Below are 14,707 nucleotides of genomic sequence, written 5' to 3'. Positions count from 1 at the left end.
CACCAGTTTGTCATTTATTGTATTTGTCTGTGTTAAAAATACTTCTTTCACCTGCAAATTTAAACCTGATAATCTGCACTGTGAAAACCGGAAGTCATTGTTGATGGTTTAAGGTCATCACCACAACACTACTTTCAGAAGGGGAGGGGGGCATTGCAGCAGAAGCTGAAAGTTCCAGGGATTCTAGTGTTAATTCCATCTCATGCAACAGCCCCCCTCCCTTTATTGCCCTAACACTCCAACAGCAGGTTGAATGACAGAGCCCAGTGTCAGCGATCGTCTCTGCCTGGTGCATTCACTGAGCATTCATTGTGCTGTATGTTTTTGGTCATAAACAACATCCAGATCAGTCATCAGCCAGACAAAGAGCAGTTCAGAACCCCTTCATGAGTAGCAATATCGTAGATCCAGTTACGCCTCCCAGATTGGTGTCACCGGGAATTCGCTGCTTGCCGCCTTTCAAACATGTGATCCTGAGCTAATCTGAGGGGTTGCGGGGTTTTAATCTGACTCAGGGGGTGTGTCTGCAATATTCTTTTTCTACAGTTTCTGTGTAATGTGTTCTCACCTCTGTTTATCTGACATTTATTGGAGGCTAAATTACATAGAGTTAAACTGTTGGCTTGAAGCAAAGTGTCTGGCTTTCTCCACCTTATAAGTTTGTTTCACACATGTGTGCAAGTTATACAACATTGTTGTACGACTAAAGTTTGTGGGTTTTTTGTGTTTCTGCTGTTTTTGCAGGTTCACCATTTTTAAGCATTTATTTTTGCATTAGCTTGTAGTTCTCTTCATGACTTTGACAGTGTTGTTCCACCTGTAGTCTTGCGTCTCTCTACCTGACACTTTCCTGCCGTTCTGGCTGTTTTCCTGCTTTATTGCAGCTCTGGAAGTGTCACTGTGCTCTGGTTTATTGATTGTAGGTCAGCTTCTTTGTTGGCTGATCTTTCAGGTGTTATTAACTGGCTACTCTCTAGTTTGTAAGAAGCATGTCTGTTTTTTTACTGCACTGATGGACTCTGAATCTGCCTTTTTCATGGACCCTTCCCCTCACTCGGCCTCATGGGTGTACCCTCGTGTCCAAAGCCCTGATGCAGCTGATAGATGTCTGTTTGTTTCACTACTGAAGTTTCATATTTTTAATTCAATGGCTGTTGTGGTTTCAGCTGTGGTCAGTGCCATCCCGGTTCCTGCTTTGGATTCTGCACAGTATCCTGGTATTCTGCCTTCACCTTCCTGCGGCTTCACCCACAACAAGTTCAGCCTCAGGCCCATGCCTTTTCCCAGTCTGACTTTGGACAGAGGATATACTCCAGGTACTGTGAATTTACCACCATGCTTTTCAGAGGCACTGCTCATAAATGGATTTTGAAGAACTGCACTATTAGGTTAAAGTGAAAGCTTTAAGAAAGCTGTCTTTCTAAGACCCTATAATAGAAAATACAGTTATAGTAAATTATCTCATCGAAACAGTTATTAAGCAGGATACATTAAGCAAAGAGATATAACACTAGAGGTGTAGAGCTACATTCAGACTGTGCAGTTTGTTTTGTTTATTTCAGGAATAGTTTTATAAGTCATCGTCACCTGATCGAAGCAGCTATAGAAGTTTTTTTTGTTTTTTCTGTAACTCAGTGCTGCTAATGCAAGCAACATATCAAAGACAAAAGCCAGAATCTGATATTCTGAACTCATCAGTTTTGTGACACATAAAGTTGGTGAGGGCCAGAATAAAATTACCATTGAATTAGTTATTTTAGAATTTGTGTAGCATTCTGAGTGTGATTCTCAGTTGCATATTATTTTTATATTTTTTTTTATTTAATTTCTTCATCTTTTGTGCTGTCATTGTTAGAGGGGAAAATAAAAGCACACAGAATTGGTTAAAATATCCATCAAAAAGTATACATTTCTTAGCAAACTGATTTAAATTTCTGTGAACTAGCCATACACTGCTACAGTGGCCGAGTACATTTAAAACATAGAGTAAAAAGCCAGCCCAGTCAAGCTCAGTCTTTACTCTTCTTCGGCCATCTGGCTGTCATTAGTTTTAAGGTTAATTTCTTTGAGGGATAAATACTAAATGACCTGGTTGGAAACGGTAATTCAATAATTGGCTGATTCCTGGTTGCCTCTTGTCACTGATTTAACAACAGCAGAGAGACAAGAGAGGCTTCAGAGTCATTTAGTCAACCATCAAATTGCGAGGGCTGATTGCTGCCAGCAAAGAGGATGGTGATTGGGTTCTAGAGGGAGAAGAACATCCAAGAACAGGGATGTTTGAAGGCTATATTTACAATGACAGCACAATGAACTGCTCTAAATTTCAGATGTTTAACTGTATCTATGTAAACTGCATCTTGAGAGTCTTAATGAACTGCTAATTGTGGAATAAGTTTTTTCAAAGTAAAAAAAAAACAAAAAAGCATGGAATAACCCAGTGTTTGGCCCGTGTGCAAACACTCCATCCAGGCCTAATAAGTGCTTCCCCTTCTGACAGTCACAGATGATCAGATGTAGTGTTATACTGCAACAGAGTATCTGTCATTTGAACTGCAAAGGGAGTCTTCTAATTTTAGACTTTAGTCAAATTTTAGAGTTCATGATGCTATCGTCACTCGCTCATCTCGTCACACTTCTTTCCATCAACAGCTCTGCTGCACATGCACTAAACCCTCATCTGTTCCTAGTGTCTAGTTCAGGTTCTGGAGAAGAGAAGATGGTATCTTCACATTGACTGCAGTCAAATGAGCCGCCGTTCACATTTCTGTGGTCAAATCAGCATCACTGGATTTTTGGTGTGAGTTTCATCCAATACTTACGGTAGCAGGACTGAGAACGCTGGAAAATCTCCACCAGACTCCACGGAGCTTCTTGATGTGACCACGGAAATGTGAACGGCGGCTCATTTGACCGCAGTTGGAAAGGATTGTAAATCAATGAAAGAGCATTTTGATGTTAGCTTTGATTATTTTATCAAGAACTCTGAGAAACCAATGATTGAATGTATTGATCACAGTCAATAAACATTGGAGAATTAGCTAAAAGAGTCTTTGGTGAACTGGAAGGAGAAAGAATCAGGATTTTGGAGGAAGTTCTGTCCATGAAGATCTTCACTTCCTCGTCCAGCTGACATCCGGATCAGAACCATACGGCTGGACATTACCCAGATTGATGGATGTTTTTATGGAGCAGCGGTGAAGATTTATGATAGAGAGACACAGAGCTATCATATTCAGACAGGGGGATCAGGGGTGGAGCTACTCAGCTCCAAAAGCCACGCCCCTCAGAGGAGATTTTGGAAACAGAAGCTTTAGATCTTAAGTTTAAGGCATTTAGGTTGTGAGATTTGTTCAAAAACTTTATAATCATAATTAAAACATGTTTTTTTTTTTTTGAATCGTCATAGGGGGACTTTAACTACTATGCTTCTCTTTTCTGAGCTTAACTTTCACTTACTTCATGTTACTTCAGCTAAGTGGAACATCACTGAGAGTGAACATTGACCTCAGAAAGAGAACATTTACTCTGTAGAATTGTGATCATGCTGATGTTTGGTAAAGTTTTATTCTGGACTGTACAACTTCTACAAGAGGAAAAAATGTTTTTACTTACATCTCATGGCGCTATTGAAATTTTGCAAAAGATAAAGCTTTGTCATGTTTAAAAAAACTTGTCACAGTTTTTCACGTTACAGCAACACTGCAGCATAAATCAGATCCTACTCTTCATCAATCAAAGCTTCTGATTAGCTCCCAGCAGTGTTTGTGATGACAAAGCAACTTGAAGGTCTTTGTCCTCTCACTGTGGCTGCTTGTTAAGAGCCTTATTTCATGGACAAAATGTATACTTTTAAAACACTGATGGTAGAAGGTGGTCCTCGCTTCCTTTATAGCTTTTGTAATCACAGTAGCACTGAAAACATCTGAATCAAATTCAGTATATTCTGCACAATGGTGAAGATCCACATCACTGCATCAAAATAAACTGTGGATTTTCTTTCAGTACCCAATAGTAATCTCAGAAACATTGGATCCCTAAATGATGGACTAAATGGAGCTAAGGTGGTGTTCACAGGAAAAACAGTCTGTTCAGTTCATCTGAAGAAGACTTTTTGGAGCCCTGATCCTCGTCTCGTAACAAGTCATTGCTGCAGCTCACAACGGCGTCCATCCTAATTCCACTTCTCTCATTTCTAGCCCTGTCATCAGATGCAACCAGCAACCCTCTCCTCCAGCAGCAGCCGGCAGCGCCGCAGCCCGCCCCCCTGCTCCCAGGTTCCTCAGCTCCACCTGGGGAGCTTGTTCCTCCCGTTGGCCCCGTCCCAGGGGCCCCTTCTTCTGCTGCTGCTGAGGAGGCACAGGCCGGGGGCAGCCGGACCATTCCAACCGCTTGTGTTCGGCCCACCCATCCTCTACGTAGCTTCACCAACCCATTACTGCCACCACCCATGGGAACCATTGACCCAAAGGTGTACACCTCCATGTTGTCCCAGTCTGGTGAGTAAATCAAAGGATTTAAAATTCACACACTTTCTTCACAGGTATCTAACTTAGAAAAACAAGAGCATTTTTTGTGATCATAGAGGTGAGGCTTTTATCTCTCTCCTTCATTTAACCTTTACTTGATCAAGCAAGAGCCCGAGTGCTCCAATTACCACGGTCACCACTGTCACTTTCACCTTCCAAGCTTTCTCCAGTTCCTCTCTGAGTCCCTGGTATTTCTCCAGTTTCTCATGTTCCTTCTTCTTGATGTTACCACCACTTGGTACTGCCACATCTACCACAACGACGTTCCTCTGTTCTTTATCCACCACTACAATGTCTGGTTGGTTCTCCATTACCATCCTATCCGTCTGGATCTGGAAGTCCCACAGGATCTTTGATCTCTCATTCTCTACCACTTTCAGTGGTGTTTCCCATTTTGACTTTGGGGTTTCCCGTCCATATTCGGAACACATGTTTTTGGATATTATTCCAGCTACTTGGTTGTGGCGCTCCATGTATCCTTTCCCAGTCAGCATCTTCCACCCTGCAGTTATGTGCTGGATTACTGTTGTGCATATATACACTTACTGGCCACTTTACTAGACACACCTGTCCAACTACTTGTAATTTTCTAATCAGCCAATCAGATGGCAGCAACTTAATGTGTAGAGGCTTGTAGACATGATCAAGATGATCTGATGCAGTTTAATCTGAGCATCAGAATAGAGAGGAACAGTGATTAAAGTGACTTAGAACATGGCAGGGTTGTTGGTGTCAGACGGGCTGGTTTGAGGATTTCAGAAACTGATGATCTACTGGGATTTTCACTCTCAACCATCTCTAGGGTTTACAGAGAATGGTCAGAAAAAGAGAAAATATCTAGGTATTACTCCTGTCAGCCAATAACAAGAAACTGAGACTACAATTCACACAGAACCATTAAAACTGGACAACACACTATGGTGGAGTTGAAAATGAATGAGAGTCTCACTTTAATTAGACTTTGCCTGCTTCAGTTTTAGGACTGAATTTCTTTTGATCGTAATAGATACTTTCACTGTGAGAGATCCAGGAAAACAAGTTGTTTGATTTTTTTATAGAATGTATTTGTATAATGGTGCATATTCTCCAGGCAATCTCCACTGTGTAAATAGCTGAAAGAGAGGGAAACCCTCTGAAATAAAAGAATAACTGGCTGTATCTTCTATCGGTCAGATTGGATTCAGTATTATTGTGTGAAATACCCACAGTTTTATACCAAACCTTTTCTGAAGAGTTGTGAGATTTAACAGTTAACCCTGACTCACAGAATAAATCAAAATGAATCCAAAGACTCTTTGTAGTTGTTTCTGAAGCTCCTGATTTTCTGTCAGATTCCTGTGACTTCCTTAGATGAATTCTCCCTGCTGAGCCTCCACTCTTTGTTTAATATTTTACTCAGGGAGGCTAAATGCATTTGCCTCAGGCTGTTGCACACTGTGTGTGTCTGTGTGCGTAGTTGATATTCTGTAACTGGCCTTGACATTTGCTGGAGGGATGGATGTGATCTGACCTGATCTCGCTCTGTTCTTGCTCAGGTTTAATGTTACCTGGCTGTACGTTCTCATGTCCAACCACGTCTTTCAACCTCCTCTTTGTATCTCTGTGTGAAGCCACAATGTTAGTGATCCAAGCTTGTCTGTTGAAAGTTTTCTTGTCCATCCTTTGTTAGTATTGATATGTATACATCATTTATTTATTTGGTGGTGAAATGTCTACATGTCAATGTTTTTACTCCTTTGTTTTTAGATTATGTCATTTTTATTAGACCGGTGTTTTTTTTTCAATGTTTATCATTTGCCCCTCATACTTTGTGCTTGAAATGGGTGCATATGATCTGTGTGTTGGTGGTGTGTGTTTGTGTGTTGGTGGTGTGTGCATGTGTGTTGGACTGTTTCCATGCCCAGGTGGCCTCAGATTAACATTGAGTTTTGGCTTCTGGAAACCTTCTGCTGAGGAGTCAGAACTCAGAAGCGACAAGTGCAGGAGACTCCTCAGTCTCGCTGTGACGGGCAGCCCTGACTAAACACAGGAAAGGACCTTTGTTCCAGGGTTTCTTGTGCTCTCACATGCTACAATCAAAACCAGAAAAGTTGCATTACCTGCGATAATGCAAGTGTGAATGCTTTTTCCTGAAAGTAGATACTGAAGATGCTGAAGCTTTTTGCTGAAAATGGTTACGCAATTAAATTTAGTTACTGAAGGGATTTGCTGAAAATGCAAAAGCTATTTGCAAAATGTTAAATTTACTGAAAGACTGGAAATTGTGTTAAAGAACTATGAAAGAATTCTGAAGTTAACCTAAATTCTTTTTAAAAAATGTAGTAAAATTCCTTAAAAATCCTCAATCCATGCCAACTTTACAAAAATGTTTAGTGTGTTGCTTAAATATGAGCTAAACTCTAAATTAGCTTATAAAACTAGGGCTGGGTATAGATTATAATGTCCAGAAACTTATCGATTCAACTCACAAGAGCCTGAATTGATTGGATTCCATTTTTTTTCTCAATTCCTTCGATTCTTAAATTCAATTCAATTTTGAGCTTCTACATTTATAAACATTTGTTTAGAAATACATTCATAATCTACTATGTGTTATGAATATGTTCATAATAATCTGATACAGCTCACATTCTGTATAATGTATTAGTGAAATAATGACATTGTTAAAATATGTTTATATACATGTTCATTTAGTCAGGATGTATGCTTAAATTGACTGAGCGTTAGCATTAGCCGTCATATGAGAAATTCCATTAAACTTTAGCATCAAGCTGGCGGGCTTGAACTTAATGTGCTAAATTGATTTATATTTTTATGAATGGATTATTGATCTATTAAGTTTAAATCGATTCAAATTGATTAATCCATTTCATCAACTCCAAAAACCTTTAGCAGATTAGACAAAGAAAAAAGCCAGTAAATTGCTTTGATCCCAGCTAAACCCCAAAATCGCCTAAAATTCCTCAGTAGGCTAAACTAAATTAGTCAAAAATGTTAGCATGTTGCTAAAATAGATGATAAACTCTAAATTAGCCTAAAAAAACCTCAGTAAATAACAAATTAGCCAAATGAGATAATGTGAATGCTAATATAACAGCTCAATGCCATTTTTCTTTTCTGAAAATGACTAAAAGATGAAAACATAGTCCATTAATATATATAGAGAGAGGCTTATTGCAAATCTAAGTAAAAATACTGTATTTGAAGAGTTTCTCATTCTTTTCCTATGGAGCATATTTTGCTTAATAAATCAAAAACTATAAAGTTTTTGAATCCCAAGCAGTAATGTCCTGAACGAGCTGAACGTTTTGATACCAAGATTGTTGAAATTGCTGAAGTTTGATTGAGTTTTACGTGCTGAAAAACTTACAGAAAGGAGCAGAAGAATCACTATAATGAATTCTTCTGAAGCATTCCCACAACAATAACAAGGTTTTTGGCTGACATTAATGGAACTGTCAACACTGAGAAATGATATGTAATACAGGAAATACTGCAGCTGCCGTGATGCATCATCACGCTCAGCAGAGCTCTTCCTCCTCTAAAAGTTCTTCACAGAAGCTCTAGATGTTGGCTGGTCACCTGTCGGTGTCCTATCAGAGGTTACCACAGCGAATTAGCTTTCACTTATCTGGATTTGGGTTGGCAGAGAGTTTTACACCAGATGTCTTTCCTGACACAACTCTGTATTTTATTTGGGCTGGGGGACCGGCACGGGGAGACCCAGACTTGGGCCCCCCTGTGGCTACATAGATAGGCAGCAGCATGAAGGGTCTTACCTAAGGACCCACACTGGAAAAAGCTCATTGCACCCCCTGGGGAGTGAGCCCTGGCTTCATGCACCAGTCCTGCATGCAGCCCACCGAGCCATAGATAGACCAGGAACAAAAGTGTTTCAAGCTTCAGCTTTTAAAACTGAAAAAAATAAAACCGCGTGAATGAAATAATTCTAATTGAAAGAAAGGATTTTGAACTAAAGTTGGTTTTATAAGAAGAGACTGTTTAAATGAGACTTTATTATTTCAATTGTTCAGCTTCAGCAAACCTCAGCAAACTTGTCTTCCATTTTATCATCTCAGGTCTCATTTTCTCAGTAAATCAAATTTGTAAAGCTGATCTGTGTCGAAAAAAGGCAGCAGTTACTCACCTAGATTGTCCTGAATGTGCTGTTTAATGGCCGCAGCTGTAATGGGATTGTCTAAAAATGTCTGATCCTGATGGAAGACATCAGAGCTACAGCTGGAGGCAGACAGAACCAGCTGTTTGAAATGTTTATAAGACTGTTTCCTGTTCTGAAGGAGATTCGGAATGGCTCATGAAAAGTTTAGGAATCAAATTACCAGTTAGTGTTCCATTTATGTGGTCATGAATGAACCATATTTTTTAACTACATCTTTTGCAATCACTTCAGTTCATGTTTTATTACCATGAAATGAATAAATTCACCAACTGACTCAGACTTAAGTCTACCAGATCCATCCGTCTACATTTAGATGAGAAAAGACTAACAAACATAAAAATAATCACTTTGCAAAAAATGTGTCGATAAAAAATAAATCTACTTGTGAAACTGCAGGTTTTATTTGTGAGCTCTAGATCCAATGATGACAGCATCATCTCTGCCAACATCAATGTGGAATTTAATGGTAGTGACCGAAATGATTTTGACAGTATTGATACTAAATTAATTCTAATGATTGACAAGATGGTTTACTTTTTTTATTGTGATTTTAAACACTAGCATGCAGAGAAATGGAGATGTGAAGACAGAAAATAAACAACTAAAATAGTTGAATATTACAAAGATATGACTAGGAAAGAACCTGAACCAGGACAAGACTTAAACCTGAAACCCACAGGGTAGAGGACAAGACACTGACATGAAAACCAAAAACTAAATAACCTGAATGAATCCTAAAGTAAAAAGGTAAAAATCCTCACACGTTTCAAGAAAAATCAATTAATCCGTTTGGCTCCTTCAAAAATGTTGCCTTAAAACTGAAATAAAAACATTTTTAATCGAAGTTTCAATCCAGACTTTAACCTCTCTTACTGAACATGGAATGAAGGACGAGAACCAGCAGCCTTCTGGATGAGCGGATGAGAAGCCGTCTCATTCCCTCCAGAGACATGGCGTCTCCTCAAAGACATGTTTCATCTTTAACAGTATTTACTTCAAAATCTTCTTGGGATCAATAACCCTTCTCCTTCCATCCTCATGTCTCTTATCGCTATAAATCTTTCCTCTGGCTTTGACCCAGAAACAGAGACGGACACCTCTGATGTGAACCCTGGTGGGCATTCGCACCTCCGCTCTGGCTTGTCTGGTCTATATTATATTTATTTATACACTCACCTTTCTGAACAGACAAGCCCCCCACCCCCAACCCACCAACCGACCCCTGAAGGGGCACCAGGTACCACGACAGTGTGCTCATGGCTCTCACACATTTAAGGAGCTTTTGGTTCTGGCAGATGTTTGCCTTTTTCATGGTTGTACTTTTGTTTATTCTTTGATTTGCATTAAAATAACATTTTCTTCTTCATGATGTCAAATCCCTCATGAGGAGCTTGTAACAAGAGTCACAGGAGGGAAGGGGTTTGTATTTTCTCCGTGTGGTGCAGCCTGTTGTGTGTTTTGTGCATCAGAAAGCTGCCTGTGTCGTGTTCCGCTCAGACAGCTGTTCCAGGTGTTTCGGTTCTTGGGGAGCAGAAGGGATGTTTATTGATCAGGAAGTGAAATAGTGCAGTGAAAGTAAAGATAAAGAGTTTCATCTTGAAGAAGGAGCCTCCGGATGTGTTCAGACTGCTCAGGGAATAGCCCCCCCTTCAGTAATCTTTGTGGTTTCTTTTTCCTTTTTCACTCTTAAAGAGACATTCTTCAGGATCCTGAATGGAGCTGGTGGGGACACAGCATTGGAATGTGTGTCAAGGTTTAGCTTCTTTCTTTCTTGTGTCTTTGGTTGTTCAGTGTTGTGGTTCTCTGTCTGGTTTCCTTCCCTACACCTCTTTACAGGATGCAGATGGAGTGGTAGCTGATTTTACACAGTAAAGTTTAGATGCTGATGTTATAAATGGTGGTTATTCAGACAGCTGGTTCAAGTCTTAGTTCCCTCTTTTAATGTTCACTTTAGTTGCGTGCAGACTTGTCATTTAGAAACATCAATAACATTATTGGGTCAAACTATCCTGCTCAGTAAGTGCATTGATGTCAATATTCAAGTTCTACAGCTGGACAGTGACTAATAACACTTTTTCTCTTTTATGGGTCAACTCAATAGTTTGGCCTAGATTTGTAAAGGGAAAACAAATAGCAAAGACCAACACATTCCCCAAAACAAACCCAAAGTCATGTTGTCAGAGTCAGAGCTCTGTCTCCCCCTCTGGTCACCGCAGGAGCAGTCTCCAGAATACTGACTCGCCTGACTCCATCTGACAACCTGTTTCTGAAGCAGCACACTGAGCCTAGCTTTATGTGAAGTCTTCTTTTGTGCCACCCTGCCTGCATTACCGAGCATTTCTATCTGGACATGATGTTCGGTCTCTGACCCTGCTTTACCTGCCCTGACCCTCACCTGGACTCTGACATCTCTATTCTCTTCTTGGATGATCCCATGTTCGTGATTGACCTCTGCCTGTCTGACTCTGACTTAGCTTTGTACACTTTTAGCTGTGTTTAGTTCCTATCTGAACTAATAACCCTGCTGCATGTAGAACCAGCTGTCTCCCTGTTTGTGACACGTCATTTTTATTAGATAACATACAATGAAGTAAGTAGCAGGCATTACAGTAATCACTTAAGGTGAAATTTGCTGTCGGACTCCTGAGATTGGATGAAAATCAAATAAGTATTAGCAAAAATCTCCTCTGAACTCTGCAAAATGCACAATTAAAATCCAGTTTCTATCAACGACAGCTGGTGTTAAAGTTCAAACCAGATTTATTAAGCAGAGTTTTGAGCTACTAGGTTTTCTTACTTTAACTTGTACTTTGTGTCTTAGATTTTATGCAAACCTTTTATGAGGGTTTCCTCTGGAAAGTTAAAGAATGAAGGTCAGCTCCAGCAAGATAAAGAGTCTGTGCAAATGAGAGGAACTCAAGTAGGATAGAACAGAGGTGTAGAAGACTGTGGTGAGAGCAGACATGTTGGTTCAGACCATAGACATAAGTATCGAGGTGTGACGTCACGCCTGACCTCGACTCTCACAAAATAAGGCCGTATTAGTCAGTGGCACCGCCATTTGGAACCCCTCGACAGTGATTGGTCCGAGTTGGTCTGAGTCACATTTTTAGAGGAAATACTGTCGTCTGTCATGAGTGAGCTTGTTTGAGTGAGCTGTCAATCAAGTATTCGAGGCGGGACCAGAGGGAGCCACATGCTTTTACTGAGGAATCAGTTTATAACTTCAATAACTTGTGATAAAAAAATCTTTAAAAACACAGGATTGGAAAGAAGATGTTAAGAAAAAGCTATACCAGCCAACCTATAACTACCAGGAGCAATATGGGGTTCAGTGTATCATCCAAGAACACTCCAACACATGGACGGGCAAGGCGGGAACCGAGCCTGAAATCTTACATTTGGAGGTCAATTGTTGTACCTCTGCATCCCAGAGTTTCCTATTCATTCATGACTCATCTCCAGGTCTTATTCGTGGTTTTTAACCCTTTACACCTGAGGTGTCGACAGTGAAGCTTGAACATGACATTTTTAACATACTGTAGTTTTTCAACCATTAACACAATAATTCCAGTAGATCTCGGGATCTGCTGGAATTATTGTGTTAATGGTTGAAAAGTTACAGTAAATCAAATAACATAAACTCTGGGGTTCTGGTGGGTTAAATCTTCAGTCTTGCCCCGCCTCCTGTCTCTTAAGTCTTATCCACACCCCAGAATGGTTACTAAGGTCTGCTGTACAGTCTATTGTGTCAGCAAAAATCCTAAAGAGCTGCAGACAGACATTTTCTTTGTAGTCTTTGATTGGTGAGCAGCTTCAGTCAGACCATCGTCAGGCAGTCAAGCTCTGATTAGAAGCACGGGGCTGCTGTTCACCTTTTTTCTTGATGTGGACATTATAACATTTTGATAGAAAGTCAATGAAATATTGTTTACTACTCTTAATTAAACACCTGCTTGGTTATTCTTGTTTTTTTGGTGGTTTGTTTATCTTTTATTTCCTAAAATCTGCATTTTTTTTGTTTCTTTGACTTTGGCATTTAATGTGACATTGGTTCCATTAAACAGTCACTTTTTCACTTACACAAATCCTCTTTGACCTTTCTTGTAAACCTTTTCAAGTACTCTCAAAATTATCTTCGGTGCGCATTAATTTGCCTGAGAAATTAAAGATGGCGTGACCATTGATGATTGCACCCACATAACTGTCTGTCATGGCTGTTCCTCTAGATCCGGGATGCGATTCTCTTTCATTTGGTCTGCATGTGAATCCTCTGTCATCATATATGGAGCTCAGGATTCACTCTATTACTGCAATAATTATATTCTGACCTCAAAAATCTGTTTAAATCATTTTGATGAGAGTCATTGCTATTCTCTTGATTATACTTTCAAATTCTGTTTGAAATCATTGATTATGCCATCCTCCAGTCTTAAATTATAGCTGACACTTGACCTTTCATGCTAAAATCCTTTCCTACCCATTGCCTTTCTGTCACTAAAAGTCCTGATTAACCAGAGCTCCAAAATCAGTGATTACACTCAGGCTGTGCCTTCAAATCATCATCAGAAACAATCAGTAATGCTCCCAGTTTTGATACTGATGTCAGTTTTTTATAAAGTGCTCAACCTCAGTTTAAAACTAGACTGCAGACTTCTTCAGAAGAAATGAGTGAAATACTGAACAATGTTTCTAAAAGGCTGGAAACCTCACTGTTTTCAGGAGCATACAGTACATGTTTTGAAAAGTCTCCTGTTTCCCTCAGGTGGGAGCCTGCCAAAGCCCCAGGTGAAGACCGCATCTTTGGGTCAGGCTGGGAAAGCTCGCTCCCCTCTGCTTCCTGTCTCAGTACCTACTGCGCCAGATTTACAAGAAGAGGGCGGAGCCAAGCTTCCAGAGGATTCAGCAACTAATGTAAGTGCAGGTTTTTTGGGTTTGTTTTAATACAGCAGATAGACCTACATTGCCATAGACTTCTATAATCAAGCTTCTGCTGGTTATTTTATCTGGTTGTCCAAACTCAGGTGTGTTAGAGACACGCCATGGAAGAGACTGATGGGCCAAAGGACTGGCATTGGTTGCTTCCATTGATATATATTACTGGATTGGCCTTTGCCTATTCGCTGCTTTAGACAGAGACGTGCGCGCGCAGGTGCCATTACTACCCATTGAGTCATGGCAGCAGAATGCTGCTGTTTCAGTGGAGGACTGGCAGACATCAACCACAAAAATCAGGCTGGCTTCCTCATTTCTTAACTGATTTTTATCAAATATGACTTAAAAAAAACTTGCAAAATGTTTGAACATGTGGTGTATTTACATATTTATCATCTATAAAGATTAATCTCTAAATAGTGCAAGAATTGAGCTTTCTACTGCTACAAGTAGTGGATTGTTGTCAAATTATCTGCTTCTAAATATCCATGATTTTGCCTCTGTGTTAAAATCTGTATGACTGAATTTCTAAATGCTTGTCACTCAAACCCAGAAGGAGGGAGATTGGGAGAAAGGAGAAATTCAGTGGAATGAATGACTGACAAACTTTAGTAACAAAGTAATTTCTCTATTAAAAAACCTCAAAGTGCCAAAAAAAACACCCTTTACCACATTTTCAAATGAAACTACAACAGCTTTTATTATTTTTGGATTACATACATGGTAAATAAATCTCAAAATTTACCTTCAAATACACGATTTCATATTTCTTTGAGAAGAAGTCTCCAGTTAGCATCTTTAGCTGATACAAGAAACATTTTTTAAATTTAAGAACATGGATCATAACATCTAATACACCTGCCAAACTGTTAAGATTCCAAACACAGAGATAATAACAGTAAATGTTGTGACAGGTTAAAGTTTACATCCACAGCTCCTTCACTAACATCTGCTCTCTGCTGTGTTTATGTCACTGCGCAGACAAATCGACAGGTGGTACATCTGTAAAGTGCTCGTGAGCCAGCTGTCTGGCTGCCGGTATCTGCAACAGCTGGTCGACATG

General features: G+C 39.8%; 1 protein-coding gene across 2 annotated transcripts in view; it reads left to right on the top strand.

Moving 5' to 3' along the window:
• dcc (DCC netrin 1 receptor) overlaps nucleotides 1–14,707 on the top strand; it is a 309,299-nt gene that overhangs the window by 273,648 nt on the left and 20,944 nt on the right. For both annotated transcript variants that reach the window (XM_036214404.1, XM_036214403.1), the window contains exons 26-28: nucleotides 1,167–1,316; nucleotides 4,200–4,499; nucleotides 13,475–13,623. In XM_036214404.1, the coding sequence (XP_036070297.1) occupies nucleotides 1,167–1,316; nucleotides 4,200–4,499; nucleotides 13,475–13,623 (599 nt within the window). The remainder of the gene's footprint in view (nucleotides 1–1,166; nucleotides 1,317–4,199; nucleotides 4,500–13,474; nucleotides 13,624–14,707) is intronic.

Source organism: Oryzias melastigma, linkage group LG12, assembly GCF_002922805.2.
Source record: "Oryzias melastigma strain HK-1 linkage group LG12, ASM292280v2, whole genome shotgun sequence".
NCBI lineage: Eukaryota > Metazoa > Chordata > Actinopteri > Beloniformes > Adrianichthyidae > Oryzias > Oryzias melastigma.
Note: the sequence above shows the minus strand (reverse complement) of the source record. Positions and strands in the feature narration are given on the sequence as shown.